This window comes from Scardinius erythrophthalmus (genome assembly GCF_964197995.2).
Source record: "Scardinius erythrophthalmus genome assembly, chromosome: 18".
In the NCBI taxonomy this organism is placed as follows: domain Eukaryota; kingdom Metazoa; phylum Chordata; class Actinopteri; order Cypriniformes; family Leuciscidae; genus Scardinius; species Scardinius erythrophthalmus.
The window spans coordinates 14,806,296-14,827,326 of record NC_138238.1 but is presented as its reverse complement, the minus strand read 5'-3'; the positions used below and the strand labels follow the sequence as shown (position 1 = coordinate 14,827,326).

The 21,031-nt window shown below is 40.0% G+C and overlaps 1 protein-coding gene across 12 annotated transcripts in view; it reads left to right on the top strand.

The window, feature by feature from the left end:
* The window catches only part of nrxn1a (neurexin 1a), a gene marked incomplete at both ends in the record, with an annotated part of 174,427 nt that overhangs the window by 150,805 nt on the left and 2,591 nt on the right, over positions 1-21,031 (top strand). For 10 of the 12 annotated variants that reach the window (XM_081393711.1, XM_081393712.1, XM_081393713.1 and 7 more), the window contains one exon: positions 19,657-19,738. In XM_081393711.1, coding sequence (XP_081249837.1) covers positions 19,657-19,738 — 82 coding nt within the window. The remainder of the gene's footprint in view (positions 1-19,656; positions 19,739-21,031) is intronic. The other 2 variants (XM_081393706.1, XM_081393715.1) reach the window with 1 other exon arrangement.

Sequence of the window (21,031 nt, the reverse complement as noted above, 5' to 3'; positions counted from 1 at the left end):
GTCGCTTTGGACTTAACGTTGCCATTGTGAAAATTAGGGCTGGACTGACGCGTCGACGTAATTGATTACGAGGATTACGCGGATTACGCACTGTTTATGTTCATCCCTAATCCCCTGTCATGTTTCACACAAAACAAAACTCTACAGGGTGGGCCATTTATATGGATACACCATAATAACATGGGAATGGTTGGTGATATTAAAGTTCTGTTTGTGGCACATTAGTATATGTGAGGGGGCAAACTCCTCAAGATGGGTGGTGACCATGACATATACTGATGTGCCACAAACAGGACTTTAATATCACCAACCATTCCCATGTTATTACGGTGTATCCATATAAATGGCCCACCCTGTAGATCAGATGCTAATGGCTAGTATGGTAGCGTCTAAACATTTTCAGGACCGCATTCTCGACAAACCTGCGCTGAATGAATGGAACCGTGGACAACTGGTTGTCTGATACGTCATATAATGTGAGAGCCACAGTGAACTGTATAAGCATTATGAGTTTAATTTACTCACAGAGATGGAGAAATGATTTGCGTTCATCCGCAGATCCGCCGTGCTGTGAGACGCGTGGCTCAAACCTACTCTCTGCACTTGGTTAATAAGCGCTTAATGTCCTTAAAATATCTGATGGATGAATTCACGCTTCGATTGGACTTATTTAAAAACACACTGTCAATTGTGGTAAAACTTTTTTTAATACTGTTGCTGAATGCGAGTCCTGAAAATTTGCAGGCTCGTATTAAAGGGATAGTTCACCCAAAAATTCTGTCAGTAATTACTCACCCTCATGTCGTTCCAAACCCGCAAGACTTTCGTTCATTTTCAGAACACAAATGAAGATATTTTTTATTAAATCCGAGTGTTTTCTTTAAATCATTAAATCCCACTACAGACAGCTAAACATTGATAAAAACACATAAACATTGATCAGCGAACATAAACAGAAGCTCAACCCAATCTGCTTGGCACGTGAGAACAAACCTCATTGGTTATTGCAGAAGTGTTGCGTAACACGAGAATGAACCTCATTGGTTCTCACATGTCAAACAAACATGCTTGAGCTTCCGTTTACAACAACTGATGTGTGAGTTGATACATTTTTCTGTGTGAATAAAAGCCTAAATTAAATCTGTTCAAGCGATGATGTCTCTTTAGAGAATTTGGACTTAACTGCTCATGCTAATCCAATTCATATGGATTAGTTTTACGATCTCTTTATGAACTTTTTTAAGTATCAGAATGGTAGTTGCAGAGCTGTCAATGGAGGAACAGAAAACTCTCAGATTTCATCAAAAAGATCTTCATTTGTGTTCCGAAGATGAATGAAAGTCTTACGGGTTTGGAACGACATGAGGGTGAGTAATTAAATACAGAATTCTCATTTTTGGGTGAACTAACCCATTAAGCGGCACTTCCATAATAGCCATTAGCATTTGCTCTAGAGTTTTGTTTTGTGTGAAACATGATAGGGGATTAGGGATGAACATAAACTGTGCGTAATTGATGTAATCAGTCACATGGACGCATCGTTCCAGCCCTAGTAAAAATGCACTGTTAACATTCAAACGTGATTGCTTAATTCCACAAGTAAAAATGTCTAAGATCAGGTGGGTTACTGAGTATTTAGCCCAAGTGTTCAGTGGGTGTGAAGACCATAAGTGTGTGTAGAACATTTGATTACACAATTTTTTTTTTTTTTTTTTTTTTTTTTTAACACATTTTTAATTTCATTACTTGGCACTTCTAAATGTCTATTCAGTATAGGGTTGCGCGATATGCTCCATCGTCAGCCTGTGAGATCGGCGATTCACGATATTATCGTGAGGGGGGCGGGGCTTACTCATCAATTTGCTTGTTTTATTACTTCGTTTTAAATGAGAATCTCTTTCTTTTTTGCTAGCAAAGGTGGAGTGTTTATTAATAGGCTAAATCAGGTTATTTCCTGGTACAGTGAGGTAAAAAAAGATCCTAATCATTCTTGTATCTGACTCGGAGTATTTCAACATGTCAGCGGGAAATTTTCGGACACACTATCCTCTCATGCCGTTACAGATCTCCAGTATTTTGACTGTAGGCTTCTGCACGAGATGTGAACACGTTTTAATTTCTTGGGTCAAGAAAGAGTCGGAGTCTGCGATATATGTCCTCCTACCAGTGCTCTCTCTGTCTGGATGCACTTCACTTATGCGCACCGCACTTCAATAACACAGGTTATTGTGTTTTAAATGGCAGGAGAAATCAGAGGCAAAAATATAAAAGTCGATCGGTTATACGCCTACTTAAACTTATGACTTGTCTCTGATAAAGGAAAACGGGTTAATCCGTTTACATGACCACATGCATTGTCAGTTTATTCAGCATAATCGAGTTAATAACGTGCATGTAAACGCGCTCAATCCCTGAAAACGAAAGCAGAAACGGACTGCGCTTTCACTGCATTAACAGCACGTTCTCCCAGAGACGACGGTGGATAACGGTAGGCTACAGCAACTATATTAATTTACTGGCTTAATATTTCTCTTGTGGACTTACATTATTAACAGCGAAAAAATTAGATGAATATTTCTTGTTAAACAAGTTTGAAGTTGCTTGTGATTTTCACAGATGGCAGAGTTTCACAGATGCTTTGTGAACTAAAGACTTTTATTAGGCCTAGGCGGCCTATATCATTATCATCGATAGGCCTATTATTATTATTATAATTCATATTTTGTAATTGTATTGTTTTTAGTGTTATTAGTGTCATTAAATATTTTGTTAAAGTGCTATGGAAACAAAATAGCCTACTGACGAACAACGATGCCGCGTCTTCATCTTGGTATAAGAATGATGCGTTTGTTAAAACAAGCACTCTTGACAATTTGTGAATGGATCACCTTGCAATGAAATTTCGTTGTGGGATGCAGTTTTGTTTTTGTTTTTTGTCTGTTTTAAAAACATTTTCTTTGAGGAGTCCTCATACGCGCGTGATGTTGCAAGTGTGGTTATGTGGTGATGTCGTTATGAATTTAGGCAAGGCAAATATAATTGTAGTTCCTAGTTAATTTAATAACTATACTAGCTTCATAATAATAATAATAATAATAATGATTTAATACATTAATGGAAAAACGAGCCAATTATCGTATTGATATCGTCAAAGGCATCTGCCATCGGCGATATCTCTGTCTATCGTCGATACACGATACTATCGTCTATCGGCACAACCCTAATTCAGTAGTCCCTATTTAACAGATGGCACAAATTAATTGTGGTGCTTCTAATTAAATGATCAAAAGCAGTTGCCATTGTAAAAATGTTTTACGAAATATACTCATCTCTGTACTCATCTCTGTACCAATACTAAAATGTACTACCAAATTGCAATTAATTTATCTAATTTATTTAATGTAAAGGTTCTAATGACTTCGGCACACGTGAGTACCTGAACTTGATGAATGATGGAATATGCTTAGCCTCAAACATAGATATATACACTGTAAAGGGTCTACTTTTATTTGTGTACATTCACAATAGCATGAAAAAGTTGTCCCTTTGTAAAATACGGCTCCAACGCGTCTTTAGTGTGCGTTAAAGCGGGGCTCAGTAGTTTCGGGATTTCTTCGCTGTATTCTAGCTTTTTGCTCGCAGGTTTCTCTCTAGAGCTCCCCCCACAGCTTCGGAATAGATATTTGACAACACTGTTGTAAAAACTCGTTGGCGATTCTCAGACACCAGAGGCTAGTAGATCAACGACATCAAAGCAGATGGGACATTCTTTAAAACGTCTTCTTCCTTCGGGTTCGGACAGCGTGAGGGAGCGCAATAATGACAGCATTTTAGCAGATTTCTTTTGGCGGTAAAGCAATTGTTTACATCGCGAGACCTGATATCACGCGATACTTCCTGACGCGGTGGCCGGCGGCCCGCCGGCTCAAAGTTGCAAGTGCGAATTTTCCGCTCACGGGCACCAGGGGGGTGTGAAACGACCACCATTCAACCCGAAATAAGTAATATAACCATTCCAATGACTCCGAAGCTGTTCAGTTAAGGTAAAAAAGTTACTTGGAGCACCTTTAAGGGTGTTTTTCTGACTTGGGACAGTCTTGTGCGCTTACTTCCTGTCGCATACACGCGCTTTCAAGTGGTCAAGAACACAAGTGTGAGTATTGGGCTGGGACAAAGTAATATTTGTTTGTCATTTGTGTATAAAATGTTTTGAATGAGGAAAACAATGCTGAGAGCACCTTCAAAATTGTGTTTTCCAGGCTTGGAAATTACTAATGTAATGAAACATGTTATGCTAGTTATGCTGTTCGGTCTTTAAGCAAATGCTTCTTCACTTCATGAATTGGTCTAAATGATTTATTAGTGAATAGGTCTGGCTTTGAATGATTTATCCAATAATCATAAACAACTTGAAAGGCCATGGAAGAAGACATGAGGATTCATTGGCTCCGTATAAGTGTAGGAACCGATTGGTGCGATCAGATTGAAGCAGACAGGCTGTGTGTTGTCTGGGTCAGTGTGTTGTGTTTTAGCTCTGTGCTGTAATTGGCTGTCTACATCATTACTCTCAGCTATTCTCTCTATTCCTCTCACATACACTCGCTCAGTTTCTCTTTTACCATCCAAAACATTATAAGTGGCATTTCAATAAGTGACCCAGACAGCAACGAGGCCGGTTTAAACTGAACTCCATGCTCTTTCAAGCAAAAGAGGCCTCGAGTCTAAGACCAGGGCACTTAAAGACGTGCCCACGGCTGAATCGCACATTATCGAACCGACAAAGGGTTTCGGCCCGGCACAGTTCAATTGCTTTCAGACATAAAGTGATTGGCCCATTTCTTTTGTGGATGTGCTGTGGTTCAGGATGAGACAGAGTGCTGGGGGATGCTGGGAGACTGGAGTCAGTCAATAAGCCTGTGTGAACAGAGAGAAGAACCCACAGGCAAATGGAACGGGGCCATAAAGGGGAGAAATCAGTAGGGTAGATGAGCGCCGTGTAGGTGGACATGCTTTTCTCCTTTACTACTTCTCTCCGGTCGGTCTGGTTCTCTCATCATTCAGGGCTCTGACAGTGAGCTCTAATTACGGTGGCACTGTAATTACATGTCAGAGCAGGAGGCTGAGCCGTGTGATTGACAGGCTTGCCAAGGCCAGTTCAGTCTCGTCTCCTCGTGCGTGACTTTACACACTGTGATTTAGCCTCCACAACAATAAAATCGTAATTTGATATGGTTAAAACTGATTCTGGCACTGCATATTAAATTACCTCCCTGCTCAAAGGCACTCCAGGCACGTTGTGTGAAAGTGATAGTTGTGCAATAACATATTTCGATCTATTAGCGCCCGATTGTGAGGTTGGCTTATCATGGCCTCGTCTGTGGGATTGCATTACAAAATGGTGGGCTTGCCGCCCTCCGCACACTGACAATGATGGTAAATGTTGCCATGGAAATATGAGACTCCTCTCTTCTCAGCACAGCGGTGTCTACGCCACTCTCTAAGTTTGCGCCATCTGCGCTCCATTATCATCCATTACAATCTCTTTCTCTCTTTCTCTGCACAGCTGCGCTGTCCAAATCAACCGCTTCATTTTTTTAAGATGGATTTTTAATATCTAATTAATGATAAAAGCTGGATTGAGAGGGATATGAAATCAAAGAGGAGTTTGTGGTTCTTTGATTACAGGCCTTTGTGATGCCCATTAGATGGGGGGCGGCCATTAGACCGGAGAGCTCTCTGTAATAAGAGCTAATGGAACTTCTTGGGCTCTCCATCTTCTTAACACTTTTCCAGAGTGTCCGCCGAGGTCTCCCCCTTAAACATCCTCGAATTAGCCGAGATCTGGAAGAAGGGCTGAAGGAATTTAAGTGTACTTGAGAGCGTGAAAATTGCCGTGCAGCGAGCTAAGGAATAGTTAGCTGCATAGATACATAATTGTTCAATCTGTATGAAAAGTTTGTGAATTAAACTAGCTGAAAAATTAACATGATATGAATTATTATTTGATTATATAATATCAGATGGGTGAGTGACATATGATTGTTCACAATAAAGATAAGGAAAATCTTTTATTGGTTTATTGGTATTTTTGGTAATTATGTTGGTTTTTAAATGGTTTTTAAAAGAAAATATTCAATTTAATCACCCAGTGATTTAATAAAATTGATGTAAAATATTATTTCCAAATGTTTTAAAATATATTTTCAGGTTATTTTTTTCCAAATATCATTATATGTAATCATACATATCATCATATGTAATCATATGCATATGTAAAATAGCGCGATCACAAACATTAAACGGCAAATAAATCAAAACTGCCTCAGCTTCTCAGCTTTTTGCTCAAAATGTTGCTTTTTTTTATTATAAAACTTACCCAAATTCAAGTGTTAATAAAAGAATGCATGGAGTACTAGTGAGACTCTGTGACGAGTTTGCCCGGGATTTTGAGATCGGCCAAAATGTCCGGGATTCGGCTTTTGCGTTCTACAGTCGCCATTCATCATGTTTACTGTGGCGAGCAGGACGAGGCTGACGGCCGCGGGAGAACGGCGCGAGGCCGGTGGCGTCATTACTGAGTCTCGTATCTCTCACGGAGGAGCGGGAATTTTCTTAGCAATGTTAAAACACACATCAACCGATCACTTGTTTAACGTTCATGTAAACACTACATTCAGATTCACCAATCGGAATGAATTAAGTTAGATTGAAACAAGAGGTGTGCATGTAAACAATGAATGGCGACTGCAGAAAGCAAAAGCCGAATCCCAGACATTTTGAACGATCTCGCCCGCCGGACAAGTCCGGGAAAAGGAGGATGGTAACCCCTACTACTCAGCTTTCTTCACAGAACAAGAGCCTGCTAGCTTAGCTTCCAAAGAAAGTCGGCTGATACTATGTGTATATTCTGTGTGAGTGAGATCCCACCTCCTATGGGCGGGTTGAAAACATGCGGGACAGCCCCTACTACTGGCAGTAGTCTTTAGCCTCTGGCCAAAAAATCATCCGATGACGCAAAATGACGATTTTTGCGTCATCGGAGGATTTTTTCCAGACAAAAAATACATAAATCTCTCCTCTCAGGGGTATATGAGGGTGGAAAGCACGGTAATTCAAAAATACTACAGGTTTTCTACTAATACAAAGCTTAATGCTAAATCCTGAAGTATCCCTTTAAGTGTATCTTGCACTTTATATATTTGCGTCTGTAGATTTCAATTACAGTAACTGGGCCCTATTTTAACGATCTGAAACGCAAGTATCAAGCGCAAAGCGCAATTAACTTGGTGGGCGGGTCTTGGGCGCTGTTACTATTTTCCCGGCGGGATAAATGACTCTTGCGCCAGGCGCAAATCTAAAAGGGTTGGTCTGAAGTAGCTTCATTATTCATAGGTGTGGTTTGGGCGTAACGAGCAATAAACCAATCAGAGAGTCATCTCACATTCCCTTTAAGAGCAGCCAGGAGCGGTTCACAGCCGAGGAGAGCAACGCTCTCGTCACGGCCGTAAAAAGAGAGAGAAGTTACATTGAAATGGAGAAACCCACCCAAATTAACTTCGGTTAAACAGGCGTTTGATAATTTGGGTAAATGTGTAAGCTGGATGTATGCTTTTATAATAAATTGTCTATCTATCTATCTATCTATCTATCTATCTATCTATCTATCTATCTATCTATCTATTTATCTATCTATCTATCTATTGTAATAATGTATGATTTGCAAAAATGAAAACTGCTGCTTCTGTGTAGATGAGAGAATCAAAGTGTGCGTTGTGCACACGCTACATTGATTATGGCCAAGCATGCGCCCTTAAAATAGCATATGAATAACATGCGCAACGCGCCACTGACTTTAAACTATTTTTTCCTGGTTAGTGGCGCAATTGTTTTCTAAACCTGCAAAATAGCATGAGGGAACGTTTGCGCCAGAACACGCCTCCTCTTTGCGCTGAACCGCCCCGGGGAGCGCAAGTGTATTTCTTAACTTACCGACGTGCGTCTCTGGAGGGAAAAGTCCGCTTTGCGCGGGTGCAAAATAGGAATGATACATGCGTCAGTGTACAAAGTCAATTGTGCTGGGTGCAAGATAGGGCCCTATATCTTTAAAGGCTGTTTTCTAAAAATTAGTTTTTTCTCCTGCCAGTCAGAAATCTCCACTTCAGCAGCACTTACATACACCAAACATTACAGATTTATTCTTAGTATGGGGATATCTATTAGTTAATTCCTAACATTAAGTATTTCATAAATGTTACAATCTGAACTAACCAAAAAAGATCAAAAATAATTTTATGTTCATTTTATGTATGAATTGCATTTTTTATATATTTTTGAATAAACGAAGAGATAAGACAAAAAAATGAATGTCGATAATTGACCCGTGTAATTATTTTTTGATTAGTGAGCTGTAGCGATGAATCTTAAATGTTCTGTTTCGTTTTACATATTATTGCTTTGTTTTAAATTTCAAAATCATAAAACTTTCATTTCATTCCCAGCTTTAAATGAGATTTTGAGTCCCAGATTGTCAGCGTCGCCTTTGAAGATAAAGGCGTTGTAGATAATAGAGATCATTTTTATTGTACAAATGGTTTACAAATGAATGGCTCAGAAGGAAATAATATTTCATGCAGACCAATTGATTTGCTTGTGATACAGCAAATGTGTGTGTAGTGTAAATGAGTTCTGTAGTCTTTGGAATGATTTTGTTAACTTTGCATGACCAGTTTTTTCATTTAATGGCTTCAGATCTGCTCTGTGAGCATGCTTAATCTTAAAATGACGTGTGGAGTTTGGATTATCCTCAGATAAACTGGTTTTGCTATTGTTTGACACTGGCTCACTGCCGCTCACAGCAAATTTTTTTTTTTTAAAGAAGTCTTAATGATAGAAAGCCAAGCATCGTGTTTTACTCGTTTCTGTTCAAACAGCAGCCGCAACAAACAAACAACTGAGGTCGTCTCAAAGGAGCCCAACATGCTTAGAAAAACACATGCATGCACCGTCTGCTTGTGACTGACAGATGAGATGTTTAATATTTCTATCAGAAGTTGATTTCCTTTGTGACTACCACCCTCACGACTGATGTTCAGAAGTGACAGCTTTTTTATTATCTTCTTTATCCTCTGTCCCACTCTTCCGCTTTGTTTTTTTCTTCTCTAAAGTATACTTTCTCTGCATTTTACCTGTATCGCCATGTTTATATGTGGATATTTGGCTGTTCTGTCTTGTTTTTGATGCTGTGTTTCTGATATCCCTTCACATCTGTGGCCGTGTTGTTTGGCTCAATGGGATTTGGCATGCCAGGAACCCGTGTTTTTTTTTCTTCTGATCTACAGGGACATCTTGCTGTGGCGGGCCATAGGCTATATGCTGGGCTTTAAATAATAAATTAGCATTTCCTATGTGAGCTATGCATGTCATTAAACACCCTGGGGTATCTTTTAGATCTAGAGATGGGTAGAGGGCAGTGAAGCGCCACTTCTCTGCCTAGAAAATGGCAGCGTGGGCGTGTGCCACGTGAGAGTCATGCGTTTATAGATGCCCTGTGTTGATGCTGAGTGGATTTGAATCCATCAGATGCAAAATAGGGCTCTTTTTTCTCTCTCTCTTTGTGAAAATATTCAGAATTACTGTAATGTGTTTACAGTATGTGGTCCTGGTGTCATTACAAATCAGTTCTTGCATTGTGGAAATATATAATGAAATTGCATTTGAAAATTGGTTACATTTGTTTTCTTTTACCTTTATGATTTGAAATGGATGTGAAAATAATCGATATTAAATAAAACAATTCAAATATTACAAAATGTGACATTAAAAAATGTAAAAGTCACCCGTTTTTCTAAAGTAACACTGTCCAACAGCGACACCCGTAGTTAAAGTTACATTTTTTAGTTGATTCATTGAAACTGGTATTTTGAACTGATTCAAGAAAATGAATCAAATTAATGGACCCTTTTCACAGATGCTTTTTAACGCGTTTAATCAGCATTGTAAATCCAGAAAATCCAGAAATATATACATAATATAACATTTTCATGTATTGTACGATTATAACACTATACTTAGTATCATATTACCTTTGCATCAAATTACAAAAAAATGAACGCTGCTGTAAGGTTGTTTATAATACAGCGGCTATGGGAGTGATGGTAAAAAGTTGTGAAAACACTGTTGTGGAGTTTTTCTTTAGCTATTTGAGCAAATGGGAACGCAAATAATATATTTAATGTTTTCTCTCATTCACCGCTATAGAAGATTACCCAACTAGGACGACTTCCGCTTCTGAGAAACCCGGAAATGTGAAAAGGGTCAGTCGCAAAGTAGTCAAATAAAATAGCATAATGTTGCTTATTTTTATATCACCAGAAATATTGGCAGAATAGCTGATGTATATTACCCAGTGCTAGTAGTAATTATAATTAGCTTTATTATTTAAATGACCTCAATTAGATGTGCATATATTTGTGATCTATGTGTGTCACAATTCCCAAAATACAACAGTCCAGCATCAAGATTCACATGTACTCTATAATGAGGTACCAACTCGTTTCATTCTGTTGCATCATGAGGGCAGGACAATGTTCAGCACGGATGGGTTTAAACTGGTCCAGATTCCTGTGCTTTTTCTCCCCCCACTTCTGTCCAATTAATGGATCCTGTGACTTGCTCTGCATGCACTGTTGTCCCAATGCTCATTTACACTGACCGCTTAAATCAGTCAATCAATACGATTGTTTGAGTTGGCACAAAGCGAGTAATAAAATGGACTGCTGCTGCAGCTACTTTTCCTGGGCTTCTTTTTTTTCTGTCTCTCTGTCTATCTCTCTCTCTGGTGTTAGGTGTTAGATATTGCAAACGTTTGTTAATTTGTGTGCTTTTGGGTATTGATGACCCTGTTAATTCACAAAGGATTTTTTATGTTGCTTGGATAGCCTTTATGATAAACCAGATATTCCTACCTATCATGTCACCGTCTAGACCTTAGACGCCTCATTCATGTTCCTTTTTTATCAATTCTGTCACATTCATAATGTATAGCTGCGTTTGGTGGCCGTGTGCAGATTCTGCAGACGCAGGGGACAAATAGAGTCATCTGAGACTGACCATGGTGCGAAAAACAGACGCCTACCGCGTATCTCTCTTTATCTGTTCCACCCCTCCTTTCTCAGCGGGCGTCTACGTGCCCAAAGCACGCATTTGAATGCTATTGAAATGAATGTTCACGCTGGTTAGTTTAGCTGGCGGAGGCATTTAGATGGAATCGAATAACCCGAGGTCCCAGAGGAGCAGGAGGGCCAGTGGAGATGAAAACGTGGAGCTTTTTGCCATCCGTTGTGTAACATTCGCTCTCTCGCTGTGGAGAGATGTATTTTGAGTGTGTGCTTGTGTGTTTGATGTTAGGTTGTGGGTTGTGTCTCTGTGGAGTTTCATGGCAGGGCTGAAGGTGTGCAACCCCCCTCCTCTCCACATACACACATCAATCTCTTTCTAAAAAATGCTATAATAAAATATCTCCAACTGAGCAAACCCTTAGCAACCTCAAGCTGAGCGGCGATGGCGATTGGCTGAAACGAGTCAGGTGATCGGCTTGCAGTCGTACCGTATTTTCCCTCTCTCCCTCCCGCCTCTATCCGTGTGTATCTTTCTCGTTTTCTCTTCTCCCTTGCTTACGCCTTCCCTCCCTCTCTCTCTCTCTCTTCTAGTCTGTAGAAGGCACTCATAGTCTCTCCTGATGCACAGACAATTTATCATCCCTATCTGCTTACCAAAGTAGGACTTCTCCAGTCATCACTTTTGATCTGACAGAGCGGACTTTATTTTACTGGTGTGAGGCTTTTTTATTGCTCTAGGAGCAGGGACGGGGAGATCAGAGAGGGGGAGAGGACAAACTCTCACCTTAACAGAAAAGCAAATCTGTATAGAGGAAGCAGACAGTGTAGCCAGGCTGCCATCATGGATGCGAGGTGGCATTGTTCCTCATCCCAGGTAGTCTCTCTTTCTCACGGTCCTTCTCCATCCAGCCATCATCGCATGCAGAGTCTTTGATGTTGTCATATCCATGCAGTGAAAGAGGCATGCACCATTTGTCTGCAGCGCTCTGCACGTAGAGCGAGTGAGAGAGAGAGAGAGAGAGAGAGAGAGAGAGAGAGAGAGAGAAAGAGAGACAGAGAGAAAAGAGAATTGGGGCAGCAGTGAGGGAGTTACGGGAAAAGAACAAAAAGTTGCAGTGCTTTTGTGAGCGTGCATGAGGCTGGCGCCATTCGTCGCCGATGTCCACATCTGTTGCAACGAGTTCGCGTTTCCAGAGTCGTTCATGGCATGCCTGTTTTCTTTTCATCCTTAACTAGACGCTTCCTCCGGTCATCTCGACTGCCCATTGATGCTGTTATTTGTACTGTCCTTTTTTCATCTGCATCTAATTTTTTTCTCCCCCTCATTAAAAGTATGTGAAGATCAAGCGCTGTCCTCCAGTAAAGTTTAACCCAGTGTGCTGTGTGTGTGTATTGTGTTGTGTGAAGTCGGCAGGTTGCCCCCTCTCTCTCACTCTTTGTTTAAGATCTAGAGCTTTAGTCTGTAACAGCGTGTTCTGTGGGCAGCGTGTATGATCAGATTTATTTATTCCCACTTGGATGACCCCTGAGAGCTGCTTGTAATGGCTACTTGTGACTCACATGTCTTCTCAGAGTGAGTCAAGTTTACTTTGAGAACTTCTCGGTCAGTCTTGATGCATTTGACTGTTTTTTTTCTTTGCAGATAATATAGAACACAATTATACTTAACTTAAAATTCTAATTTAATAAGGCTTTTAATTGTTCAAATTATTTTTAAAGTCAGTGTGTATTGCCATTTTACTTAAACAATTTTTCATATTTCTAAGTGAAACATGATAGTAAGCGAGAAAAAAAAGTAGGACGAGACTTGATTTTATCCATCTGGAACTGATTGGACCACGAAAAGTTATAAACCAAAATTGTAAACGGACTGAATGAGTTTGCTAAAACAGTGCCTAAATAACTAATTGACTATTAGTTAATGGTATCAAACATTTGATTAAAATATATGAAGACAAACAATTTTTTCCTTTGGAATAAAATGCACCAATGTGTCATTCACAATATGACCAGAAACATAAAAATCAATTAATTTGATTTCATGTTGACTTTAATAAAGATTATTAATTAACTGTTATAATTAACCATGATATTGTAAAGGTTTTGAATGTGCTGAAACAATATAATACCTAAATGATTAACATTCTTGATCGATATGTGAATAATTGCACAGGAAGCCATCTTGATTTCCATCTTCCATGAAAGGTCTGGGTTCTCTATTATTCATCGTAGTACGGCATTTGAAGATGGAAAATGGAGAGATTCAACCTGCATGTCAGATTGTGTTATTTTAGCCCTTTTGAATCTTTAAAAAGTTGAATCTCTTGTACAGAATGTCAGTGAGAGCATATGGAGGCCCTGTGGGCCAGCTCTATATATTCCTGTACATGCTAGTTGTAAACTAGCAGGCGTATCTCTACTGTGATTCCTGTGATTTTTGTTTTTTGTTTTGTTCAACCGTTCTTGTTAGAGAATACTGCAGTGCATCAGTGGCCATTTTTTATTCATTGTATGAGCTCTCGGTATTTTAAACACACAGCTCTCAGCGAAGTGAGGCTGCATTTAGCACCAGGACCTCTCGATGAATATTCACACTTCATTAGCAGGCTGCTAAGTTAGCTGGCAGACTTTAATGTTCTTGTGCTTTCCCTCGCCTTTTCTTTCTTTCACTCTGGCTAGAGGAAAGGAATATGGAGAAAAAGAAGAAGAAAAACAGATAGCGAGAAATCAATGGTTTGCTTTGCAGGTCCCAGCTGAGCCACCGAGGCGATTCGGTTTTTATTCCCTATCATTTTGAACAGGCTGAATCTTCATGTCACCATGGCAACAACAATAGACGGTGCACTGTTCTGAGATATTCGTATTCTTGGTGGAATACTAGAATCTTCATGACTGAAAGAGATGGAGAGATAGAGGTGAATGTGAGTGTCTGAGCCTGGCCAGCTCAGACTGGCTGTAAAACTTATATTGGTTTTTGAGTGCAAATTATTACAATAACAAGGAATTGAGAAGTTAGGAAGCTTTATTCCGCCACTGAATTTTTTTTTTTTTTTTTTTTTTTAAGGTCCCATGACATGCTACTTTTTGTAGGCTTTAATATAGGCCTTAGTAGTCCCTAGTACTGTATCTGAAATCTCTTTCCAAAAATTCAGCCTCGGTGCAGAATTATAGCCACTACAAGCCAGTCCCAGAATGAGCTTCCTTCAGACAGGCCGTTTCGGTGTCTGTAGCTTTAAATACTAATGAGGAGGAGAAAGTCGGCGCAAGGTGGAGGGTGGGTGTGGCCTTGACCATCTTGCGCAACGGTACCGTGGCGTGCATGTTTACGTTGGATATAGACGAAGACACGCAGTCTTTCAAGCATTTCAGTTTGACCCAGAATCTGATCCGGATGGAGAAGCAACGGATGAAGAAGTTGCAACTCAGCGGATCCAGCAAGACGTTTCCGAATGGTTAGTTTAAAATATTATGTCTGGATACGGTACTTTATTCGGATGGTTTAGAGTTATTATCATGTATCTAACGCTAACCTACTGTTGCCTTTTCATGAGAGATCTGTAACGTCTGTATTTATCTTATTACAATTACATCAAGCTCTGCGATCTTGAAATGCGGATATCGCGCGCGCCATATAACCAACAGGAAACGGTTATCCAAATAACAAAGAAGTGTACAACACTCGCGTTACAGTGTGTGTATTCACACACATAAACTGCATACCTGCATAGCTAATGTTACAGCCACATTCTACGTGTAACAATCTAGGTAACCATAAACAGTAAAGCAACACACTTGTATATCATTAGTTGACTTACTTGTCCGAGGTGTGTAGCTGAGCCAAAGAGAGTGATCCAGACTTTAGTTTCAGACGTTCAGCAAGCCCAGCTCTGTATTGACCCTTCGGTGTTCATTTGTACATCCAATTATTGAGCAATTGTTATGCTTCGCTCGCTCAAAAGCCATGATATCTCTCGTGGACAAACTAAAATCGCGCGCGCGCATTCCTACTCCTATCGCATTTTCTCGTGGGCGGAAAATATTCTCTGGGCGGGCAAAGCAGAGACAGGGGAGGTAACATTTCCTCCTTATGACGTCATAAAGAGGAGATTCAAGATCAGCGCGTATGAGCGTCCATTTTCTCAAAGGCAGAGAAAGATAGCAAAAGCTCGATTTACACTGATTGAAATTTCTAGAAACTTGGGGACCATATACAGGCTAGGGGAACTCATATTAATGTTAAAAAACCTCAGAAAGTGAAAATTTCATGTCATGGGACCTTTAAGGTAAGAATTGCATGATATAAACTTACAATTGCAAGTTATAGTCACAATTAAAAAATAAATTAAGTCAAATCTTTTAATTCTTTTTATTTCATGACGGAAACAGGCTTTCATAGGTATCTGTTAAATGGAAATTAAGGGGATGGTTTTACACAACAGGCCTGTTAGAGAGTCTTGAGGGTCAGTACTTGCATACAAGGTCCAAAAGTAAGAGAAAAAGCCAAATATGAGCACCAAGAATGTCTCTGGAAGATAATTTATGATGTTATATATATGTATATATATATATAAATATATATATATTATATATATATTAGTGCCATCAAGTTGATTAATCGTGCATGATTAATCGATTCTAACATAAGTCTGTTTATTTAATATGTGTGTGTACATTATATATATATACCGTACTGTGCAAAAGTCTTAGGCATGTTAATAATAATAATAATTTGTCATCTGCTTGTATGTATCCATTATTTATTAATAGCCTACAAGTCTGCTGTTTCGAACCAGGTCCGAATGATGATCAAACATATACTGATGAGTTTAATAAAGTTTATTGTACACACAAAAGATGAAGCGTCAGTTTTACTTCAGAAAATCACCGTAAGAGCTGAGTAAACACAGTAAGTTATAAGAAGTGCACAAGTACATAAACGAATTTCGGTAGAGTTGAGGGAGCATTCCTGTGGGCAGAGGTTAGTCAAAAAACTGTTCTACTGACGTCATTAAAGAAGGAAGTAGAGGGATGTAGTCCAAACGGGCCGTTCGATGTAGGCGACTTCTGTTAAATAAAATATCTCGCTTGGCATTGAACTTTGAGCTTTATAATTTTACAAATATTATTTATACTCTAACAACAACATTACACACTAACTAAAGTTTGAAACATGGGATCACGAAGAACGGGACCTTTAACATGCCTAAGACTTTTGCACAGTACTGTATATATAATGCAATGCAGTTTCATAGCCATTATATAAAATTCATGGCTGCAAAATTAGCTGACTTAAGAAATAAATTGTGAATCCTACTTACATAATGTAATAAGTTTATGGTTGGAGAGGTCAGTAGGTCAGTTCCACCCACTTCTTGTGCCTCTCTTATCCAGGGCATGTACAGCTGGCTCTAGTCTGTCTCTGTAGATCAGTCTGGCAGCTGAGAGATAATTGGAGAGGGATGAATGGAGGTGGAGCTTGAAAAGTGTTTGTTTGAGTTGAGGCAACTCCTTTCTCATTAGGGCACAGCTGGGTCCCCCTCTGTGTTCACAGGTGAAGTGTGCGTCGTCTCTCTCCCCCTCCTCTCCCCCGCCTATTTTGGCACTCTGTCACTTATTGTGCCTGTTGGCAGTGCAGTAATTAAGAGCAAGCAAAACAGGGAGTCTAATACTGTGTATGTGAGTGTGTGCGCAAATGATGGTCTGATAGCACACCCAGCCATTTTTGACATGCTCTGAGGAAAATGGCCAGTTATAATGTTGGCCGCTTCTGTCCGCCTCAGCACAGCTGTTGAGTGGGCAGTGGATGGAGGAGAGCGCCGAGCTCAGGCAGATGGATGCTGAAGGCTCAGTCTTAGTCATATGTGACTTTTCTGCAGAAAACAGCCTCGTGCTCAAGCGCTTGTGTAACGCCACATCTGAGGACTTATCCGAGTTTTGACACTTTGCTGAGGGGCAGTGTTTCCAAAAGAGGAAAGAGAAGGATGGTTTCTGGAGCTCAGCTGTGTGAGATCTTAACAAAGGTTTGGGTGGAGCATGTTCATGTAAAGCCGCCAGTCACAATGGCATATAGTCATTTAGCAGATTCCTTTCCCTGTCATACAGTTGGGCTGAACGATATATCAGTTTATGCCTTTTTATCATATTCTATATATATATTACACATATACTGGATATATATTGTTACCATTGTTGCAACCTAAAGAGTAATTGTAGCCAAATATGAATACGAAATGGATAGTTTTAACTAATTCACAGAAATGAACCGAATCGCTATTGACATTATTACATTCGAGATGCTTTTAAAAAAGCTGTAGTTTAACAAGGATCTCAAAACTAGTCTAATGACATGCTGTTTAGGAAGCTTAATAATAACATTTAATCTAATATCAATAACAGAATCATTGGAAACATGCTACCGTTGGAAAGTTTGGGGGCGCTAAGATTTTTTTTTATATATAGAAATGTATACTTTTATTCAGCAGGGATGCATTTAATTGACATATAATATAAGTGACAGTAAAGACATTAATAATGTTACCAAAGATGAATATATTAAAAAAAAATGCTGTTTTTTTTTTACTTTCTCTTCATCAAAGAAGCAATAATACACCAAAGAAGAAAACAAATATTAAGCTGCTCAACTGTTTTCAAAATTGATAAGAAATATTTCTCGAGCACCAAATCAGCAAATCTGACACTGAAGACTGGAGTATATATATGAGAGAGAACAGACTTTCAAACACTTCAAAATCTTTCTAATCCCAAACCTATATCGCCAAGCTTTACTTACAATTTGGGATGATTATTCAGGCACAATGGTGAAAGCTCATGGATCTTCACTTGTGGACCATCTTTCAGTTACCTCTGAACCACTAAACCACGCGTTCATCCCTCTTCTAGAATTCCTTCCTTTCTCTCAGTGGTCATGTCAAGGAAGCGAACGCTGAGTTGTGTCTCATGCTCAAGCCTATGCATTATTAAGCCCTTTTATCAGACACGTAACCACATTTCGGTTGATTTCTAATCTCAGTGTCCATGATAAGTTGCAGTCTTTTATACATCATGTCAGGTCACAGAATGAGAGACGGCGTGGCACAGATGACTTCACCCAGCGTAGGCTCCCAGGATCTCTGCGTTATTATCCTTTCTCTCTCTAGAGTCGGATAGTTACCGCTCCCGGCCTTTAGCAAGGGCTCGGTTGTGCACTCCTGTTGCAACACATCCAGCCTTCCAGCAGCAGCAGCAGCACACAAACCAGCACTGTAACGTCAGGGATCTAAATTATTCACCCGCACTGACCTACTTGCAGGGTGTTTTAGAGCTGGGAGTTGAACAGATATCGCTGCAAGGAAAATGGCAACCATGTGGTTATGGCAACCACTTTGAAACAACTGTACAGGGTGCCCTCCCACTCCCACTTTCCTCTCCCTTTCTTCTCCCTCTCTCTCTCTTTCCGTGTTGTTCCGTGTGGTCTGCATGGCTGTGATGATGGTGAAAGGTCCTGATTGGCGTGGGCATTGCCCCGCAGCCTGTGGGCAGACTGTGTGAGCTCAGAGAGACAAATCGATGTCTTTCCTCCCTGTGCGCGCACACACACTCAAGCCCTGCTTTTCTATTGGGACAAGCACACATGCGTGTACACATTTGGCCAGCTGGCAAATGTATACACACTCTTGCTAATTGCAGAGAGAGAGAGAGAAGTGTGAAGACACTAAATGGATGCCACCAAAGCGACATCGTCAGATGGAATTTTCTGCCGTAGCGCTGAGAGGAACGTCGAGCTCGCTGCCTTTTTGCATAGTTGATGGAGAATTCCTGCACGGAGAGACTTTCTGAGCTATTAAACCACTGTCGGATACCATCTTTGGGATTCAAACCGTGAAATCTCAACATGGCTTTCTTTCCCTTCGGAACCATCACAGGAGCAGAGGCAAGATTTCCTTCAGAATGTGTTGTTGTGCGCGTCTCAGCGCCGTGCATTGTTCTTGATATGGCTTGTCTGTAGAAGTGCTTCCTATGGCTTTATTTCAGATTAAAAGGCACGTTTGATGAGATTGTTTTCCAGCGGGACGGACGGATGTGAGCGGATTTGATGCTCCTCGCACCATGTTTCTGCGTTGACAGTCTTTATAAAGCAACTGCCGGCAAAATTGTATTCGTCAGGGGATTTGTGAAATCTTTGTGTGTGTGTATGTGTGTTTGTGCTGCTCTGATCGATATTTCCAACTGCCTTGATGTGGAAGTCTCTCAAGACTGTACTATAAGACGATTTGGCATGTTAGAATCTACAGAAAGGGTCGTTTTTGTGGAAAAGTTGTGGCCTTTTACGGTTAGGACACCTTTGATCGCACCTGAGAGTCAAAGCTCAGAGGACCAGTGAGAGATGTCAGAGTGGCAGTGGAAAGGACATTTCCTTTTCGTTCCTCTCTCTCTCTCGCAGTGTGAGGCCTTAGATGACACAGCAGCCCTATAAAACTGTAATGATGCCACAAGGTGTTTTTGACTAACCCTCTATCTGTTTTATGTCTCTTTGGTACAGGATGATCTTCTGGTAGCATCGGCAGAATGTCCCAGTGACGATGAGGACATCGACCCTTGCGACCCAAGTTCAGGTGGGTTAGGTTAGTCATCTTTCTTTTATATTATTACTGTTCACATGTTCTTTTCCACCAAAAATGTTCTCCATTTTTCATTGTTCTGTTTGAAACCACTCCATGCAAGATTATTTTACTAGTTAAAAGAACAAGCACACATGCGTGTACACAGTCTGTTCAAGTTAAAAGAGGAAAATTATTTTGTGTAGTGGCCATCACTATAATTTGGGAAAAAACAATCATTATATTTAACATTTTACCAAACACTTTCACAAAAAAAAAAAAGTTTAAAATACCAAATGGCATAATTTCTCATATATCCAGCCAAGCGGACACATTGTACACCAGAAAAATGAAAACAGTCTGGGAAATAATGTGTCCGCCGTGTCATCCGCGACGAGATTCCAGCGAAAAGTTATTCTTCTGCCCACACTGAATGTGAGAATTCAACTTAACAAAACCACAGTCAATCAGAACAGCGAGGGCGAGCTGAAGAGCATCAAACCTAGAATACATCTCGTATTTTCGCCACTTCCATGATGCGTATTCGGGTAGCATCTATTTTATGGTGTTTCTTGTGGATCTTGAGGGATTTTAAACATCTGAGGTTTCTCAACTTCAAAAAACAATCTCTCCTAGGCTCATCCATGTTTGATGTTCAATAATCCAGCGCTATGGAGCAGAAATAGAAACCGAGTGACTGACAAAATCTAGCGCGTTCAGCGGTTGTCGCAGCTGGTTCGAACAGGAGCTCAGATTAACTTGAAAGGGCTTTTATGATTTTGTTGCTGGTTATGAAACATTGTTACCTGAGCTGCATTGTTGTTCACAGTGCGTGCCGAAATATATGTTTGTATAATCTGCCTTTGCCTCTTTAAACAGACATTATTACTTCATTAAATCCTTTACCCTGTGTATGTGCTGTAAATATAGTATTTTAATTTTCTTTCAGGCACAGAGGGAGCTCATTTCTTAGATGAGTTTTTAAATAGGTCATTATATTAAACAAACTTAAACTTGTGCCTATCAAATTTCTTTGTGCTTCTGTATAATTTTAGCTCACATTATTTCATTTTTTACCCGTTTTATAGATCGTTACATAGGCAAAATCTGTATTTTTGATCCTTTTCCTCATGATCACTTATTGTGAGGACTTGGCGAATTTTGTTGAGATTTAATTTCAGAAAAGGCCAGCGAGCATGCTAGCGTAGCACATACTGCTTTTCCTATTTCTCCATTCAGAGAAATCCTGGCTACTCAGTCGACTGCACAAACCACTTTCGGCATGAAAAATGAAGCACAAAGGTTAACCCAATCTGG